The sequence below is a fragment of the Genypterus blacodes genome, unplaced genomic scaffold, assembly GCF_046128005.1.
Source record: "Genypterus blacodes isolate CSIRO-AG114 ecotype Tasmania unplaced genomic scaffold, CSIRO-AGI_Gbla_v1 ptg000438l_1, whole genome shotgun sequence".
In the NCBI taxonomy this organism is placed as follows: domain Eukaryota; kingdom Metazoa; phylum Chordata; class Actinopteri; order Ophidiiformes; family Ophidiidae; genus Genypterus; species Genypterus blacodes.
Window position 1 is genome coordinate 567,747 of NW_027467208.1, and position 21,060 is coordinate 588,806.

The 21,060-nt window shown below is 47.0% G+C and overlaps 1 protein-coding gene across 1 annotated transcript in view; it reads left to right on the top strand.

The window, feature by feature from the left end:
* The window catches only part of pou2f2a (POU class 2 homeobox 2a), a 50,290-nt gene that overhangs the window by 20,411 nt on the left and 8,819 nt on the right, over positions 1–21,060 (top strand). The window contains exons 2-5 of the mRNA XM_076139153.1: positions 19,016–19,081; positions 19,405–19,433; positions 19,725–19,781; positions 20,528–20,743. Coding sequence (XP_075995268.1) covers positions 19,016–19,081; positions 19,405–19,433; positions 19,725–19,781; positions 20,528–20,743 — 368 coding nt within the window. The remainder of the gene's footprint in view (positions 1–19,015; positions 19,082–19,404; positions 19,434–19,724; positions 19,782–20,527; positions 20,744–21,060) is intronic.

Below are 21,060 nucleotides of genomic sequence, written 5' to 3' on the forward strand. Positions count from 1 at the left end.
ACAATCAAACAGACAGGGAAGACAGAAAGGTGCAGAGTATAGAGTGAACATCCTGACACGGAGAGGATGGATGATATGACAGCCGGGGCCAAACTGGAAATGCGTGTCAATACAACGCTCAAATGAAACTTTACTATTATAATGCAGCACTTGTGTGAATTTGTTCGCATTTCTTGTCTTTTTCAACAATTTTTCCTCTGTTTTTCCCCGTGTCCTGTGATTCCACATCAAACCGATCCAGAGCTTCAGATCAAAGCCAGAATCAGGGGTGACTGAGAGGACTCTGCCTCCATTCTGGGGTTTTTAACTACCAACCTTTAGCCGGCCAGGATCCCAGACATCTAAGGCGCTTCCTGTTGTTTGTTGCTGTGAAGTCACGGCGGTGAATTGTAACAGTGGCCCTTACCTGTTTCAATTAATAACAACATAGTGAGAATGGAAGGCAGGTCTGAGTTGACGGTGAAGTTGACCACTTCCTTCATGTTGCAGCCCGACAAATGCCTGCTGGTGCTTCAGCATCCCATAGGGCGGCTATCTCCTTCCCTCTACACACACACACACACTCAGACAGCGTTTCTGGAGACCCAGGGCTAGTGGTTACTATGGGGATAAGGGGAGAGAGAGTGAGAGCGAGTGAGGGAGAGCAAGGCAGGCCGTGGTTTTGAGGTGTAAAGCGTCATAAATAATGGAGGCTGCACCTCACATTGAAATGCAAAGGCTGGAGCTCGGGCCTGAGCAGAGGTAATGCTGGCTTTTTGAAATTTATTTTTCATAAGCTTGATCCCCAACCCCCCTAGCCCCCACCCCCACAGCCCCATATAACCAAGGTAACTATGCAACCCCCCTCTCCCCCCCCCCCCATCCCATATAGAAAATACACCTTTAACATACGTTTGCATTCCAAATTTCATCAACAACTCTGCTAGAGTAGATTGTGTTTTATTGTATTCAGTTCTTCATCAGTCGCTTGTCAGAGGCAATATGAGAGGCGGGCTAGTTACCGTGGCGTCCTCAGAGCAGGAGAGCAACATATCTCCTCTCTTATGCTCAGCAGGATGGAGATTTGGACTCATTTCTGCTTATTGTTTGTGTGGAGCCTGAAGGCATCACTGCTCTCTGCCTCTGTGTGTGAAGTTTGAGCTTTTGATCAACTGGAGTTAGTTTAATTGTTGGATTCTTCTTTTTTTATTCAAGGCGAAGATTTCCAAGCTATTTGTGTGCGCTGTGTATTGTGTCTTGCTGTGTTTATGAGTTTGTGCGTGTGTTGTTTGCTTTGTATTGTGTGGGAGTGTCATGCCAACGTCAGCTGAAGAAAAGGAATGTGGATGAGACTCTTAAGTACATATGACTCACCGTGACCACTCATAGCTGTGTGTGTGTGCGTGCGTGCGTGCGTGCGTGCGTGCGTGCGTGCGTGCGTGCGTGCGTGCGTGCGTGCGTGCGTGCGTGCGTGCGTGCGTGCGTGCGTGCGTGCGTGCGTGCGTGCGTGCGTGTGTGTGTGTGTGTGCGCGTGTGTTCTCCTAAATGGTTTTGTTTTGTCAACATGCAAGAAACACCTCAGTCCACAGTTCTTCTACTCTCCCTTCAAAGCCCCTCCCATAAAGCCTACTCTGTTCTGATTGGCTGCCTGTGACACGGTCAATCGCTGGCCAAACCCTCGCTTTGTACTTGTTTGTGCGTTTAACCAAATGTGTTACATGTTGATGTCAGTGTGCTATAGAATACAAAAAAAAATGTAGGTACATTTTGAATATCTTCTTCCTATCAGGTTTTAAACCCATATTAAATAATTAAGAAGCCTTATCCGGCTCTACAATTGTACAAATATGGATCTCAGCTTTGTGATCTAAACTTTACTTCTGAACTTTCAAGACAGAATCCCTCTCATAAAGCAGAAAGAGAGGCTGCTCTGTATTCTTCTGTGCTTCCTCACACCTTGATCACACTTAATGGAACAGTAAGTATGATTATTACTGCCCCAGAGAGCAAAGTGACCACACTATATGGCCCGCTGGCTTTATGGGGTTGTTGATCATCTCCTCCTGCAGGTTTTACTCTTTTCAGAGGAAAACACTCCCGACAGCCACTGCAGCCTCCAAACAAAGCCTTTGTTTCTTCACACAGTATAGAACAGAACACACACACGCACACATCACATCACCTTCAACTCTATAGAGCCGAAAACATGCGGAGGTGAAACTCATCAATTATGGCTTCTGACCAAAGTATTACAACATACCGACCAGTCTGAGTTCAACCTTAATTCCAGTTTGCAGGAGTTTGTTATCAGAGTGGAGCTGCCATGTTTCACTGCAGGCAACACTTGCAATACGTTGCAGCACAATGCATCTCTGGAATAGAATGATGGAGACGTACAAGTGAAAGCTATCAAAACTTAATGATCACTTAAATCACCGTACTTTGACTTCGTTATAGTGAAAGTCTACATTTTCAAGGATGAAAGACGAAGGTTTTTACTCTATAGTTTCTCTTGTGTCTGATCTATAAATGTAAGAATATTTATACACACTGATCAGCGCACAGCATTAAATCTACCTCCTTAATATGGTGTAGTTCCTCTTCTGCTGCCAGAACAGCTCTGACCCGTGGGGACTTGGACTCCACAAGACCCCTGAAGGTTTCCTGTGGTGTGTTTCCAGGATGTGAGCAGCAGATCCTTTAAGTCCTGTACGGTGTAAAGTCAGGCCTCTGTGGACCGCACTGGTTTATCCAGCACGTCCCACAGATGCTCCACTGGATTGAGATGTGGGATAGTTGGAGGCCAAGTCAACACCTTGACGTCTAGGTCCAGGCCACCTTCTTCCATTACATTGAATGAGACTCAATTGGCCGTAATTGTAGGTTCTGACCAATGCATACTGGGAACAACCAAGACCTGCTGTGTTGTTGATGCTCTGACCCCGTCTCTATAGCCGTCACCATGTAGACCCTTGTCAAACTCTCGCTTGTCCATTTTTCTTGCTTCCAACACATCAACTTGAAGAACTGAGGCTTAAGAATGCTCCTTAATACATCCCAGCGCCTGACAGGGGCCATTATAGCCACATGATCAATGTTATTCCCTTCACCTTCACTGGCTTTAATGTTGTGTTCTGGCTGATGTATATATAGAGAGAGATACAGTATAGAGGTATATACAGTATATATGTGACACTGATAGCCACCTGGTGCAGACAGACAGACAGAGAGACTGACCTGTCTCTGTCTCTGTCTGGTCTCTCCTCACCGTCTGTGTTAAGAAGCTTTCAGCGAGATGTAAGGACTATTCTGTATAATCAACATAGCAATCAGCGCCACTCTCCCTCTGACACACACACACGTATACACACACACACACACACACACACAGAGAGAGCATTGAGGCCATCTGGCATCAGGCCAGAGCATCAATAAAGCCAGTGTGAGTTTGAGAGCCATTTAAGGGCCATTTTGCCCCAGACCTACAATACTCTATACTGCTCACTACAGCACCTTGGTGACCATCAAGCTGACCCTGTGGAGGGAGAGATAGAGGAAGACAGAGGAAGAGAAATTAAGAGAAGCGGTGGCGGGGAGTGAGAGAAGGACGTCGAGTGAGAGGCCAGGCCGGAGTGAGACAAATAGAGAGAGTGGGAGATTCAGAGGGAAAGGAGAGGTTTGAGGGGAAGAAAGGAGAAATGGAGAAAGAAGAATTAGGAAAGAGAGGAAGAGGAGGGTTAGTTAGTCAGTCAGTCAGTCAGTCAGTCAGCCGGTTAGTTAGTCAGTCAGTCAGTCAGTTAGTTGGTTGGTTAGTCAATACAGAGACAGACACACACATATTTAACTAAATGTTGTGTTTCCAAATAAAATGCTAAATATTTCTACGTTTTGAAGCATCAATTGCCCGTTTCAGGCAATAGTTGCTTTGTATGAGCAACTTTCCCCCTCTGTCCTCCTGTAATGCACTGTAAAAATGGGGAGAATAAGCTTTAAATCCTCTACGTCCAGGATGTAAATGCAGCTACAGAGGAGGAACGCACTGTAGATGACATCTGAAGTCTCTCAGGTTTCACTTCAGCAAATGTAATTTACATTTCTATAAATGTAAGCTTCATGCAAATACATACACACACACACACACACACACACCTCTGAGGCGTATCAGTATTCGTACATTCCCCGAACGATGGCTTCCTCTGGGCTCGTTCCCCCGGGAGAGGACTGGAGGCGATGTTGCCCACATATAACCGTACACCTGTCCTTGTTCCATCTCACCGCTCATCCATCTCTCTCTCTCTCTCTCTCTCTCTCTCTCTCTCTCTCTCTCTCTCTCTCTCTCTCTCTCTCTCCTCCCCTCTCTCCGTTCTCCAGCTCCCATCCCAAGCTTCTCCTCTCCGTTCTCCAATCGGAATGCGTCAATCCATGGATTCCCTCTTCTTCTTTACATCCTGCGCAGTCATCATCGTCTCTTCCTTAACTCGTCCCCCCGTCTCCGCTCCGTCTCCTCTTCATGCCTCCTTCCCTCCTCCTCTGTCAATCTCCCCTCTGGTTTGTCTTAATTCCTCTCATTTGCTCCCAACGTTCCACCTTTTCCCCTCACTTCCTCACCCGTGGAGTTTCCAGAGCCGGGCCGTCTGGTCTGTCTGCAGCGATCCCTCTCTCCTCTGCCCTACATCCCTCTCTCCCTCCCTCTCTCCCTCCCTCCCTCCCTCCCTCTCTATTGATCCAGCCATAGTTTTCTGTCTTCCCTGTGCTGGCTGGCTGGCTTTAATCAATATAGATAATTGTCTGCTTTCTCTTCATGCCAAACACACTGTGTTTTTTCTCAATGAATCCAGGTCTTTCCCGGACGCACACACCCCTCTCCCCCCTCCCCTCCTTCCCTTCCGCATGGGAATCCCTCCATTAATGACAGGAGATAACCTGCTTTCCTTACCGATTTTTTTTCTCCCCCCCCCCCCACACACACAACCACATCCCCTCTCTCCCCCCCCCCCCCCCTTCACCCCCCCCTCCCCGTTCCCTTGTTCATCGATTACCGTGAGATATCACCCCGCATGCCCCTGTCGACAAATGTAAACACACGGCTCCACGTGGCTCGCCTGTGAGTACACACAAATATTCAGATTGAACAAATGGAACGCCTGGCCGCTGAGATCTCGCTCTGACATTTCCTGTGTGCCCGGCTCACGGGTGTGAGAGCGCTCGCCTCTCTCATATGTGTGCGCCTCGATGTTGCCACACTCAGCCGCCCGCTATTATTTGATTTTTCTTCTATTTGACGGCGGTGAAAGGCTAAAATGAATGCAACACTTCCTGTGCACCTGAGGAATTTCTGAACAGTTTAACGTTTAGAATAGCAAATGTTAAAGCTTTCACCCACTGTGAATAGGTTGAGTCACCATTGATTGGTTGAATAGAGGAGCAGAGGGGACTTTGTATGCCACGGAAATGCCACGGAGAAATTAAATACACAAACTGATGTTGAGCTGTGAGGCTGAAGCTGCAGGGAAAAGGCTCTGAGGCTGTGGTTGATTGATGAATATTGTGGATATCAAGCGAGAGGAGTTGATCACATTGTTCTCAGTCATTCACAGTGCAGCTACAGTGACTGACCTACAGTTAGAGACACACTCAGATAGACAATGTGCCGTCACCAACCTCACCAGCAAAACGTCAGTAAGAGGCAGCAATACTTCCACAGCCGATTGAATAATTGAATAGAATACCAGGTCTAATTCAGCTATTGTCAGACGTGGAGCAGGTTCTGTAATTGTCGAAGAGGAATTCACAAATAACGCATGGAAATCCATTTATCTCTCAGCCTTTCAGCAGGAAACGGCGCAGCAATCTTCATCTGATGTCTGCGTGTAACCGACACGTGCGACACAAACATCCCGTCTCCATTCACTTCACTTCACTTCACCCTGCATGTATTATCCTCCTTATTCTCTCCCATATGAAAATGATGATGACGGCGCGGGGGTTCTCCATATTTATCAGTGAGAGGTGAACTCCCCGTGACTCCTGCGGGTCCCGGAGAACAAAACCCGGCACGTCCCCGCTCATACGGACGCCGGCCCAGCAGCGGCTTCCGACATGAAGGCAAACATCTGAGACGTACACAATGCGGCCGCTCCCTAGCAGCATGCGGTCCGGGCATCCACACAATTAGACGCCGTAGGGGGGGCGGGGGGGGACGGGGGACGGCAAGGCCACACTGTAATTACATAGCTGTATATGAAGCGTGGTGGGATGGGGGGAGTAAAGGATAGCGTGCTGAATACGCCACCGCCTCGTGGAGCGAGTTACCGCATTGAAAAAGCTGAATTACAATCGATAGTGGTATACATCAGGCTGAAAGGGGAGGAGGGGGTGTGTGGAGGTGCGGGGGGGGTGGGGGGGGTGCGGGGGTGAGGTGTGCGAGGGCGGAGAGCGTTAATAAAGGGACAACAGTATAAACGCACAAACACACGTTAACATAGGGCAACAATGCAAACGGGCAAAATGTCAATATGAAGCAACGAGAGGCGACAATAAAGTTGGATGTTGAAGCACAAAGACGGAATGAAATGTAGAAAACCAACCGTCCAACCAAGGACACACGGGCGCAACAAAGGGGGCGAGAGAGTGAAAGCCGCTAAGTGTGTGTGTGTGTGTGTGTGTGTGTGTGTGTTTGTGCGCAAGTGATCGTTTTAATCCTTTGGGGACATTGTGTTTGTTTGAGTTATTTGATGTATTCACAGAGGAGACAAACTCTTCCTCATCTCACCTTCCTCTCTCTCTCTCTCTCTCTCTCTCTCTCTCTCTCTCTCTCTCTCTCTCTCTCTCTCTCTCTGTGTCTCTCTGCTCTGTAACTTTACTCCACACTGACAGCCCGACTCTAAGCGCAGCATTTCGGCCATTTTGAGCATGTTGTGTGGTGTGTGTTTGTGTGAGTGTGTGTGTGTGTGTGTGTGTGTGTGTGTGTGTGTGCGTGTTATGTCTGTGTCTGAGTGTGTGCTGGTGCAGAGAGAATGGACCCTTATCCAATTTGTACTGGTCAGTGGTGTGAAATGGCGGTAGGTCAGTCAGCCAGGCAGTGTGTCTTTGTGTGTGTATGTGTCTTTATGTACGCTTGTTTGTGTGAGTGTAAGTGTGTGTGAGTGTGTGGGGTTGTGGTTAGGAGAATGTGGTTTTAGTTGCACATAACGCTGTGGTGGTGCAGCATGTGCCAGAATGCTTTCATCCAGAGTGAGTAAAGACACACACACACACACACACACACACACACACACAGAAGAGAGATAGAATAAAGCAAATGCTAATAGTTCAAATTATAATACTACAAAGTGTAATGTATACAATTGTAGTGTAAAATATAATGACATACTGGCATCTGTGTTCTGTGTGAAAGCATAACATTGACACACACACACACACACAGACACACACACACACACATTCCACCCACAAAAGCCAGACCTTTCCATTAAATTGCTTGTTATTATATAGTAGACCTCCCATGGTTTCTGATCTATACAATGGTGCGTGCACACACACACACACACACACACACACACGGACAGCTGTTCCTGGTTGTCATGATTTTCTGTGTTCTGACAGCTTTTAAATGTGTGTGCGGATGTGTGTGTGTGTGTGTGTGTGTGTGTGTGTGTGTGTGTGTGTGTGTGTGCTAGACCAAACTGTCCTTTAATCACCTGAAGGGAACAAAATACATAGTAACTGAAATTGCCTTGGATTCTGCAGCGTTGTTTCCTTGTGTGTGTGTGTGTGTGTGTGTGTGTGTGTGCGTGTGTGTGTGTGTGTGTTTCCAGTCTAATGTAAAGCTCTATTATATATAAAATATTTATCCTTTCATAAGCAACAACATAATTGAATATCAACCAAGATAACCTGGATTGTTGAACCGGCCTAATGGCAAAGAAAAACACAACTGATTTAAAAACCTGCAGCATGACGGCAGGTAGACTGCAGTGTGTCTAAAAGGTTACACACACGCACACACTTGCTCGCTTGATGACTCACAACAGCTTAGCAGCATCACGATCGCCGTCTACATCAGTAATTGTGTGTGCGGTCGGACATTTGCACATTTGTTTGTGCATTTATCTGAAGGATGTCTGTGTGTGTGTGTGTGTGTGTGTGTGTTTGTGTGTGTTTTTGAGCCCATGTGTCATTTGGTGAGTGAACATAAGTGGCTCTGGGGCGCTCTGTTGATGGAAGGAGTGTAAAAATAGAGAGATAACAGCCACTCTGTAACGAAACAGTTGAAGGAGGAAGGGGGGTCAGAGCCGTGTGGCCTTGAGCTCCTGTCTCTCCCTCCAGCCATGCATCCCTCCATCTCTCCCTCCGTCTCTCCCTCCCTCCCTCCTTCTCTCTCTCTCTCCCTCTCTTTCCACGGGTGGCTTGACGATTTGTTCGGCCCACCTCAACAAAATGGAGTTTGTTAAGTGGATGGCGGCGGCGGCGGCGGTGGCCGGGAGGTTACAGGAGCAAGAGAGTGACCGGAAAGTTGGGAACGTTTTGAATCCCAGGTTGTCTGGGAAAGACTCTGCTGCCCTCTGATCAGTCACAGGTCAAAGTTCAAATTATGCAATGCAGTAAATGTCTTAATTTTATATACATTAAGCCCCGTCAAACTTAGTTTAGTATTTAATGTCCCTATAGAGCGAATAAGATGATCCTATATTATGAATCAGTTTTTTCAGCTCTACAGATTAAATATTTCCAAAATTCTGTCATAATAAAATAATAATAACCTTTCAAAATTCATTTCTACATCCCTCTCTGTGCCGACCGGTCCAGCAGCTCAGCCCAGCATCTACTGGCTGGAAACGAGGCAGGGAGAAGGAAACTTAAATATTCCTAAATCTCCGTTCCCATCCCGACTCTCCTTCATCCTCTTTAGAAGCGGGCGCTCCGGTGGCCAAAAGTAAAACGCTGCGTTTGCACTGGGAACCTTCCAGCCACCTGTTTGTGTCAAATTAAACAGAGGGCAACATTTTCCGCCCTTGTGCCTGTCTGTCCGTATGATTCTCCCTCGCTATCGGCCCTCCTCCTCTTCCTCCCCCTTCCTGCCGGGAACGCTGGGAAGTTGCAGCTAGTCGCACAGCGAGGGGGCACAAATCATGCCACCTCCACCTGCCCTCTCCACCTCCACCTCCAGCTCTGCTTCCCTCTCATCCCTCTGTCCCTCGGGGCGATATTGGAACCCTGCGCCCCCCCCCTCCCTACCTCCCCTCCCTCCTGCCCGCCTGCCCCATCTTCGTCTTATATCCTTAAATTTGGAATCTGCCCGGAGCATCCTGATCCCTGCCTGCTGGAACTGAGGACGGTCACGCTCCCAGATTAGGGATTTCTTGATGCAACTCTGGTCAGGACAGCCGCTCAGCCTACAGTCTGGGATTGTGTTTTGGCTCTCTGCGTGTGTGTGTGTGTGTGTTTGTGTGTGTGTGCGTGCGTGTGCGTGTGTGTTGCAGCTGCCCGAGCATCTTCTTGTCAGTGTTTGTGTGTGTCGCTGCTCCTCCTGGCAATTATGTTTTACTTCTGCATGTGCACGTGTTTGTACCTCTGCCTGTGTGTATCTGTGTGTGTGTTTGTGTGTGTGTGTGTGTGTGTGTGTGTGTGTGTGTGTGTTTGTGTGTGTGTGTGTGTGTTTGGTGAATAGCCAGGGAGAAAGCATGTTTCCATTCACTCACATTTGCACCCTGCTCTCTCTGCGTACAGTGACTTTGATGCGAGCGAGGCTAATAAAGAGCTGTGCGCCTTCATCCTGTAACCTCCCGAAAAAGACAAAGGAGGCTGCGGTTTAGGCGGAGAGAGCGCAAGGCGAGGAGGAGGAGGAGAAGAAGAAGAGGGGAAAAGGGGAGTTTGGCTTGCGCGAGGTGGGGCGAGGGGCATGCAGGCAGGAGCCGGGCGGGCCTCTGAGAAAGGGCCTCCAGTGTGCGCGGGTCTTGCTACCCCCTCTGCGGGGCCCCGATCGATACAAACTCAGAGCAATAAAGCTTTCCCCCTGTCATCTCCGCAGAATACAAAGCAGAGCGGGGAGGGAAGGGGGGGGGGGTGAGGGGGTGAGGGAGGAGGGGGGGCCGCTGCACTAGCCACACCAATTTCCTAACAACCCCCCCCCCCCTCCCCTTCTTCATCATCTTCTTCTTCATCATCTTTTCTCTCTCCTCTCCCTTATTTCAGACCTCAACCACAAAACCACAACCTTTTCTTTCACCCCCATAACCCTCCTTCCTCTTCTTCCTCCTCTTCCTCTCTCTGGCCACTGTCGGCCCTAATGGGTGCAGATAGACTGACAAGCCGGCGGCATTTTATAATTAATGCCGTTTGAATAAATGCGCTTAATAATTCATTGTTGTTATTTAAGGAGAGTTTGATGGATTGACTGAAGGAAAAGTGTAAGAGAAGAAACAGAGCAAAGATCACATCTGGGGGAGAGAGGACGGAGAGAGAGAAGGAATACAGAGAGAGAGAGAGAGAGAGGGGTTTAAACGGAGGGGGGTAGGTGCTGGTAGGAGAATGGGGATGGGGGTGACGGCCACGGTGGAAGAGAGGGGGGGAAGGGAGGAGAAAGAGGTATTGCGCTGAGCGAGAGATGGATGTGTCGATGTAGCGGAGGAGAGATGGAGGTGGGGAGGAGAAGGTGGAGGTGGAGAGGAGGGGGGGGGGTGGTATTTAACGGGACAGGAAGGCAGAGGACAGCAGAGAGGTAAAGAGGTCAAATAAGCGCTCTGTTTAATTGGGAGCCAATTTAAGTCGGGGGTCCGATCGATAAACCTGTAAACGCCACCAACCACCGTCTAACGGCTCGCGGCGTGTAAGCGTAGATCACCCCGGCCTCCGCGGACAGAGGAGGGCAGGCGGGTTTACACACACACACACACACACACTCGCTCATTGGCATACACTCTCACACACTCATTAGCTCTTAGACGGCAGATTAGATCAGAATCTGTGAGCATGTGCAGGTGTGGATCTGTGAATATGAATAAAGGTCACGTGACGAGCTCATAACACAAATGGAGGGATAATATGGTGTGTGTGTGTGTGTCAGGGGTGTGTGTGGCTGGTGCAGGAAACTCTCCCATCCTTTGGCTTTATTAGATCCTCTCAAAGCCGGGCGGATAAACGTGCGGGTGGTCAAGCTGAGGTTCTGAGGCTGCCGGGTTTTTGTGCAGGCCGAGAAAATTATGGCTGGAAGACGCGTTTGAGGGAGTCTGTATTTTACACAATTACAATAGCTCAGGTTTAGATTATAGGTGTTATCATTGTGTCTCCACACGTAATTCTCCTTTAAATACATTTAAGTTTGTGTTGTGATTAGGAGACGTAAAGTAACAACAATAGGTTTGCTTTGTGAAACTGATATTTCCCGGTGGGCTTTGAAGTAACCGTTCCAAACGTGTGTCCTTTTGGAACCCTTCTCATTTTCTGGTCATCTCGCCGTCCAACTAGTTCCCTCCCTCACTCACACACACACACACACACACCATCAAGACGAGGCTGTGTGTGTGTCTTTGTTTGTCCAATCGTCACGACGACGCTCCGTCACACTGCACTTCACTCTGCGAGGTTATTTTAGTGTATTTTATTTTATTTTGTATTTTTCTACTCGCTGTATTTTTATCCCCTATATTCTAAAATGTTTGCAGCCCCGTTTTCATCTGTGCTCATTAATTTCCCTTCCTCTGCTCTGTTCTTCTTCACCAGCTGTCCCGGGCTTCCTCATCCTCACATTCATCCCTTCATTCTATCCCTGCTTCCTCTTCTCCTTCTATTTTCTGTTGATTCTTCCTCCTCTAATTCTCCGTTCAGTGCACCTCGTTATTTTCTCACACCCTCAGCCATTATCCGCACATTCCCACATTTTTTGGTGCCTGTTTGTCATTTGCTGTTTTATTTTTCCTCATTTGTTTCTGCCTCCTCCTCTGATGTCTCCTCCCCACTGTCCCAAAACCCCTCCGTCCTCCTTCCTTCCACTCCTTTCCTCCGTCATTCCCACTGCCGGTCCCTCTCCTCTTTCTTCTCCTTGTTTTTTCTCTTTCCTCCTCTTTGAACCCGTCTCTGTCATCTTTCCCCGGCTCGCCTATTATCCCACACATTCTTTAAATTTTCGCCACCATCTCTCTCTCTCTGTCTTCAGCTTCTTGCTCATTTGTTTCCTCTCCCTCTCCCCCCAGCAGTCGCTCCTCTCTTCCTCTCGTACCTCGTCCACTCATTTCTATTTCCCTTCCCTCCATCTTTACGTCCAATAGTGGGATTCTGGGAAAAAGAGATAACACACAGTGGCCATTTCCTCCTTCTCCCTCTCCTTTATTTCTCTGTTTCCATCCCTCCTTCCCTGCGTTCTTGCTCCTTGGGGAGGGCAGAAATAATGGTGGAGGGAAGGAGAGAGGGAGGGAGGTGCGATTATTGTCTTGTCGGGAGTCAGAAGAATCGATCGGCACAGAAATATGTGGTGCGAGAAAGAGGTAGTGTATCGGATATAATAAACACTCTGGAGACATATTTGGAAAATGCTTGTGCACGTGCACGGTCATGAACGTCCATGCCCACGCAATCACACACACATACATACGGCCGTGTGCGCACACACTCATGTAATCACTCTCTGTCTCCCACACACACACATACCAGGTAATCGTGTGCAGACACACACACACACGCAGACACAAGGTGAGCGCACACAGAAACACAGCTTGTTTCCATTTGTGCTTAAACTCACAGAAACACAAATCGCCAGCGCTCCACTAATGCAGTCTCCACACACACACATTCAGGGAAAGACTCACTTATGGAGAGAGTCTGCTCTTTAGGAGAAACACTAAACACTAACACACACACTTCTGCTACTTGAACTTGAGCAGGCGAATGCAAATCATGTTTTAAAGGCTGAAGCGTTCATAAGGATCCAACACATGGACACGTTTAGGCCCAAACACGGAGCGATTGATCTCCTTTCACACTATTCTCCGTTACAAATGTTTGAATTTTGATTCATTCATTACATATTCATGTTTCCAAACTGTAATATTGTGCAATATGTTCATATTGTTGCAGTCGTCACACACAATTTCACCAGGGTCTCGTCTTAGAGGTCCGTGACATGAAAATCCCCTGAAAATCAGACGGACTAATCCTTTAATTCCAGGCTATGAAAGTAAACAGGAGTGGATCCATTAGCATGCAGCGCTCTGTTTGCCTCGGCTACAGGCAGGGAAACATGTTTATTCTTAATGATTAACACTCTCTCAGGTACACACACACACACACACAGACACGCACACACATGTACACGCGCGCACACACACACACACACACACACACACACTCGCACACGCACACAGTGATCTTTCATTGCTGTTGCCTGGCAACGAGTCCATGTGTCCTGTGTTACCAGAGCACTGTCCAGTGCTGCTATGACCGCTGGAGCTGACCACTATGGATACATATAGAGGAAGGAAAGGTACACACACACACACACAGACTCGTAACGATGTTGTTCTGAGGCTGGAATGTTCTGTTACGTGACATTGAAGGTCTCAGATAATAAGTGACATCATGCAGCCGAGCACAGCAGAGCAACGACACAAGAGAGTCTCAGGGTTTCTTTGTGTACAGTTGATGGAAAAATATCTTAATCTGTTTTAATACAATATAAAACATGAATTGGAGAAGTTGTGCATGTGTTGATCAGTGAGTGTGTGTAGTTCATCTGCTGACCTACAAGCTGCTACACAACAGCTCACGTTACACAACAGTCTCGTGTGTTCAGAGTGTGTTGTGGTGCTCGTACGGCTACACAACGCAGCGCTGACAAGGTAGACAAATTGCAATATCTCACACCCGGGAGGTGATGAAAGATGTCTGAAATCGATCCTCACTAAACCTCACGTGAGAAGTTAAAACACAACATCAGAGAGAGAGAGAGAGAGAGAATCCACACAAACAAGCAGCAGGAGGAGCGGCCCGGTGTTTAAACTCCTCTGTGCTTTATGTTCGTGCGAGGGGGGAAAAGAAAAGACAGAAGAAGTCGGAACCTGGTAATGGTTGCTTCTGTTTCCTCTCACAGCCCGGCTGACGGTGGATGAGTGCTGTTGTAGGGACTTTGAAGAGACAATTGGAGGAGAATCTGGGAGCAGATCATTTCAAACATGATTGGAAATGTCGAGACGGCTCCAACAGCGGGTCAAGATGTTCCTCTGAACCGCTCGGACTTAGCAAATGTTAACAGGCACCGGCGATGGGCTCCATCTCGGAGTGTGTGTGTGTGTGTGTGTGTCTCAGATCGGTTAGTCTGAGCCCGGCGTTCGCTCGGCTCGCTCTGTAGATGTTTACATAACTGCAACGCCAATCTATGAAATGGAGAGAGGACAGAATGAGTTTGAAGGTGAAGTTAAGAAGATTTGAGGGGAGGGGGAGAGAGAAGGAGAGAGAGAGAAGGAGGGGGGGAGAGAGAGAGAGCAAAGGGATGGAGGGCCGTTTGAGATTAAGTTTGACAGTGAGATGGAACTGGGAATGGAGGAATTAAGGAAGGGAACCAGGCTGAGAAGATGCTGGGAGGGGGAGGGGGAGGATGAAGAGAGAGAGAGATGAGAAGGTTAAAGCGGGATGACCATGTTACAGGCGAGGGAGAAGAGAAAGAGAGGAAATGAGAAAGATCAGAATAAATCAAGGATGGGCCGAGCGAAGGACAAAGGGAGGTGAGGGAAGGAGGGAAGGAGGGAAGGAGGAGTGATGCTAATTCCTAAAGGTGGAGGAGTGAACTCACGTGTACCTACTTGGCCATCAGCATCACTTTCACCTCTTTAACGTCGTTTTCAGCCGTGACTCAGCCAAACACGCTCAGGGCCGCTCCGCAGCCGGCCGGGGAATCCAACCCCGGCGCCGCAGCGGCACGTTTCCACGCTGCGGCGCTTATTAAACCAGGGTTCGGAACGTGGAATGGATCATTTTTCAGCCCGGGTGACAGGCAGGTAGCCGGGAGCAACAACTGTAACACTTTACACTGCCGGAAAGTAGACACAACAGCCTGATTCTCTGTGATCTAAAAGTTTGACTGAGAGTCTGAATAAGTTTACGGGCCTGAGGGTCCATTACTATACGACAAGAACTTTGTAGACTGCACATACGTGTACTTTAGGAAGGAAAACACGCCAGGCCAAACTTGAATATCACTTTTAGAAAGGTGACATCGTTAGTGGGAGTTAAGTTTCATATTTTGTTTAGATTTTATTCTCATTTTAGCTCATGAATTTGGCAGTTATGATGCGAAAGATGATGCAGGGAAAACAATTAAATAGAGACTGAAACAGCACACACTCCATTTGTGTGTGTGTTGATCCCACTGGAGTGTGAGTGTGTGGAGTAGAAACTCAATGTGTCTTTTGTTGTAGTCTGCTTTATATTTGAAATACATTTTTTTGAGTACTTGCAGATTTATTCATCTAAACCGTGTGTGTGTGTGTGAGTGTGTGTGTTTGTTTAGTAGTGACTATGACAGGGGACAGGTGGAGAAGGCAGGCAGCTCATTTGTGTGTGTGTGAGAGTAAGAGAGAGAGAGAGAGACTCGCTGGCCGAGACCATGTGCCTGACCTCTGACATCCACACGCCAAACAGCAACGTCAACCCCCCCAAACACACACACACACACAAAAACCCACGCGCCGTCTGTCACCGGCCCCTGACAGGCGTGACCAAGGCGGGTGGGTGGGCAAACGGATGGAGGGGGGACAAGAGAGTTTAGGACCCCTCCAGCCATCCTGCCCCCCCCCCCAAGTCCCCCTTTTCTAATTCCCTGACAGTGACCCTAACGCCTCCCCTCCTTTCCCCTTCCAACACACACACACACACACACACAGATGCAGGCTGGCCATGTCAACCCCAGAAGACAGATACATCATCTGCCCAGTGGCCTCTCTCTCTCTCCCTCTCCCTCTCTCCTTCTCCCTCCCTCTCCCTCTCTCCTTCTCTCTCTCTCTCCATGCTATTAGCACTGATGGGATGAGTAAGAGGTGCCTCTATTCCAGGCGGCTGCTGTCAAACTGCCCCCGGGGCTTGGGTATGGGGGGGCCGGGTGGTGGGGGGGGGGCGGAGGGGACCCGGACAGGGATGCAGCGGGGCGTGTTCGCACGCTGGTCACCGCGGCGACTCGGACACAAATCCATCCCTGGAAAACAAAACAAAAAATAATAGAAATCGACAAAAGGCAAAGAGTCGGGACAAATGACATTTTAGAGGAGGAAGTTTATATCAGAGGCAGGAGAGGAAATGTAATCTAATGTAAAAGTCTGAGGGACATTTATAAGAGCTGTTTAGAGAAAACTCAACTTTATATATTACTATTATTATTACAGACTTTATATATGACTGCAGAATATATAAATGTAGGGGGGGGGGGGAGGGGGGGTGCCTGGTTATCATACAGGAGGAGGATGGGATGGATGGGGGTGGGGAATAAAGAAACGACCCCATGGCCAGAGGGGTTAGGGGGCAGTAAGAGTGAAGCGGGGGGGCGAATGATAAAATGATTTTATGGGCCGAGAGGACGGAGGTGCCTGAAATAATAACACGTGTGTGTGTGTGTGTGTGTGTGTGTGTCTGTGTGTGTGTGTGTGTGTCTGTGTGTGTGAGTGTGTGAGTGTGTGAGTGTTACATTTGGCTCCATCTCTGTGAAATACATCCCAAATGTTAACATATTTGTATTTGTTGTTATCCCTGCTTTGTGGCTCTTAGCAGGTGAAGCTGTAGCTCTGCTCATTATTATACATTAGAATACAACAATATATTTAATAACAACAGGAATAAAAATAATCTAAGTATTTATAAAAGCACAGAATGTTAGATTATGTGGTCTAAGTGTATAGGATCAGACAGAGTGTACATATTAGAGTGTGTGTGTCGCCCATGTTGCCTTTTTGATGTGCACCTCTGCGTTGTCATGTGAGATTTGTTGCCTCCTCGTAATCATTTTAAGGAGGGGTAGATGTTTCATTGCTGAAGGTCAGAGTTATAAATTGTGTGTATACCAGGAAGATGTGAAGGTGCGTCGGCCCGTGGAAATGTTTGGATGTTTGCGTCTTCACGTGGGGATTTTTGCGCAGTAGCAACATTTTCCAGGACGTAAAGAAATATATATATAAACATTTATTTATTTAATTTTTCTTGTAGTTTTGTGATAAGAGTGTAGGAAGTGAGGTGGTAAATGTAAGGTTTCGCATTATGGCCCCCCCTCGGGCCTCCCATCACACACACACACACACACACTCACACACGCACATAGGAGGTCAGTGTACGGCATCAGCAGGAGTGTGCTGCCCCCGTCTGGTTGTTCTGCGCACCTGCATGCACACTGAGGTCCACAGTTCAGTCAGTCTGAGCGGGAGGAAGGCAATATACTTCACTAATATTCATTTCATCTGTAAGATCCTGTGAATGGAAGACAAAACGTGGAGTAGTCGAGCATCCAAACATTAAAGCTTCATCTTCCTCTTCTCTTCTCTTTTATTCTCTGCTTGTCCTCTTTTTTTACCTTTTTACTCTTCTTTCATTTCAGCACAGATTCTATTAAATCTCTCTCTCTCTCTCTCTCTCTCTCTCTCTCTCTCTCTCTCTCTCTCTCTCTCTCTCTCTCCTCCTGTATCTTCATCTCCTCTCCCTCTTTTCCATCTTCACTCATCACACCTTCACCTATGTGTCCCATTCACTCACTGTGTGTGTGTGTGTGTGAGTGTGTGCATACGTACACGGAATAAGAGCACAAGACGGATAAAAAAGACTACAACAGCGTGTGTGTCTGTGTGTGTGTGTGTGTGCGTGCGTCTGTGTGTGTGTGTGTGTGTGTGTGTGTGTGTGTGTGTGTGTGTGTGTGTGTGTGTGTGTGTGTGTGTGTGTGTGTGCGCGCGTGCAGAGTGAGTGTTTTATCCAAAATGGCGGTGGTGTTGGTGCTGAGTAATGTCTGGTGCTCAGGTAAGCAGTTCCTCTGCCGACCAATTACTGCTGCAATCCCAGAAGTCACCATGAACACGTTGCATAGTGAGGGTAGTTAGGATGATGTCTGCCACCAGGAGCCCACTCTTAATCCCACATCCTCTTCCTCTCCCTGGGTCAATGAAGTTTACATTTAGAGAGTAAATTAGATTTGCTGCATCATGGCTTTTGTTGCTGGAGTGAGTTTACAGGGTTTATTCTTCAGCTGGTTGGAGTAAAATCAGGTTTGGGGTAAAAAAAACTCAGATTACTTTGCAGTGTTGTGTTATTATTAGAAATGAAGAATCACAGCTTTGGTTTGAGTTTGACTCTGTGGTGTTTCTGATGCTGCACAGAGTTTAGGGTTGTGAGTCAACGTGACTGGAAATCTACCACTCAATATTTGCTTCCATTCATAATTAATGATGTTAGTTTGTTTGAAAAATGTTTTACTGTGTTTGAACCTAATTATTCTGAATTTCAAGAGATTTCAAATTCAGTTTCTCTAATTAAGTGACTCACAGAACGCATGTCGTCTTTAGCGCGACGCTGTGTGTGTGTGTGTGTGTGTGTGTGTGTGTGTGTGTGTGTGTGTGTGTGTGTGTGTGTGTGTGTGTGTGTGTGCGCGCAGGTCAACCATTTTCATCTTTGGAATTATATTTCCATTTTTTCTCTCAAATTTACACAGAGAATTTTATAGGATGACGTCATACACATTTTAGGGTCACAAACAAATGAATGTCCTGATAATAATAAAAGTTGTAATAATTATAAATATTTATATTTTATTAACATTTACTAATTTATGTTAAAATTCTTAACATATATTTAATAATCTGTGTTGTTTACAGCTGTGTGTGTGTGTGTGTGTGTGTGTGTGTGTGTGTGTGTGTGTGTGTGTGTGGGACAATTGTTGCAGTTTGAATAGAGTTGAGTTTGCGGGCAGCTTCTTCACCTACTTTCCAGAATTTGAACCAGCAACCCTTACAGTTTGTGTAGCTATAGGTGTTTTCTGTGTTGTGTCTGATGTGTTTGTTTATTTGTGTGTTGCCTGCAGATATCAGGATGTCAAATGCAGCAGAGGAGGAGAAGCCTGGGGCTGATTATCCAGGGGACAGCTCAGGTACTCACACACACACACACACACACACAGATACTTAATAATGAGCTACACTCACATTATTTGCTCATATATTTGTTAATTTATTTCCATAGATTTAAATAGACAAAGATATGTGTTGTTTAATTCCACACAGACTGAGACAAACACATTCACCCTCATGTTTACACTTATGATTAAGTCATCACAATTTGTGAAATTTGTATTTCACACACACAGACACAGGCACACACACGAGCACACACACACACACACACACACACACACACACACACACACACAGAAACACACAGTCTAAATGTCTCACTTGTTGTTTTGTGTTGCAGACTCTGACAGAAACAGCCCCGATGACCAGGTTTGTTTTTCCCAATTATGCTGAACTATGACCCATAAAATACTTTAACTATTTACATTCAAACATACTAACAGAACCCAGCAACCCCCTCACCCCCCTACACACACACTCATAATAATAATAATAATATTAATATGGATTCAAAGAATTCAGTTAGAATCCAAATCCATCACACATTTTACTGTTATGTGGATTTATAGCAGAACTCTTATGTCAGAATGTCTAACTTGTATCTAATCTTACAGTAAAACAAACACTGATTGAAATGTGTGTGTGTGCGTGTGTGTCCAGGTCCAGCCAATGAAAACCAGCCCTTACAGCCTCTCTCCTAACCCAACCAGCAGCAAGGTGAGCCCATGGATGAGCCTGTGTGTGTGTGTGTGTGAGTTTATGTATCCTATAAAGGGCTATTGGTATGAATATCAAAACATAAAATCAATATCTATATCAATATCAAGTCTTTTTGTGTATTATTTAGTATCTAGTGAGACAAGTGTGTGTGTGTGTGTCTGTGTGTGTATGTACCCTGTAGTTGTTATAACCTGGTGAGGCTTGTGCACACCTGCATACAAACGAGCGCGTCTCTGCGTCACCATGGTAATTTTGACGGAGACATAAATGAGCGTGAAAGAAAGACAGAGAGACGTGAATGTAGTGACAGGCAGTGATGGACGGCACAGACACACAAAAGCACGGCGGTGATGGACGGGTAATGACAGAGCCGTGGGCAGGTAAGGAGAAGTAAAGGTCAGAGGTCAGCCGTGTCAGAATGTTTTCTGACACCTAACAGATGATGAGGCTTCACTCTGAGCTCCGTGTGGACAGATGATCGGCAGACGCTCCAGACTTTTGATTTGCCGGTAAGCAGCCAGGGCAGAAAGCTTCAATCGTCTAAGACACAGGAGAGACTGGAGCTTTGTCCGGATCACCTGGACGCTGTTAGACTAGGAAGCAGAACATCTGCTCTGGAGTCTCACTATGAACATCTGTTCAATGTGCATCAATCTCTGCGTTTGGATCAAATTTCTCTTGATGACTGTGACTCATAACTCTTAAATTCTCACCTGGTCGTTAAATTGTTGCTTTGCCTTCAGGGAAAGTGTGAGGAGATCTCTGAGATGACCCATGCCTCTGCTGCTCCTGCTCCTCCTCCACCTCCTCCTCCATCCCAACAACAACAGCAGCAGCAGCAGCAGCAGCAGCAGCAGCAGCAGCAGCAGCAGCAGCAGCAGCAGCAGCAGCAACAACAACAACAACAACAACAACACCATCACACACAGCTGATGCTGGCTGGCAGTCAGCTAGCAGGGGTAAGCACACACACATGCACACACACACACACACACACACACATGTACATATTCATGAAATATTCTCTTCAATACAATCCAAAGTTAATAATGGATTTTATTGAGTTCATGTTTGTTCATTGAAGCAGCAGTGAAGGAAGTTAACTCACCTCCAGTTTGTTTATCTGAACTAAACCTTGTAGTTAAACAGTAATCTTGCCTCTACTCAACCTGTTATTTTGCCAGATTAGAGACTTTAGAGATTTAGATTTCCCAGCAATAACAAACTGCAGCAGACACACACACTAATCTGCTCTGATCAGATGTCACAGTGACAC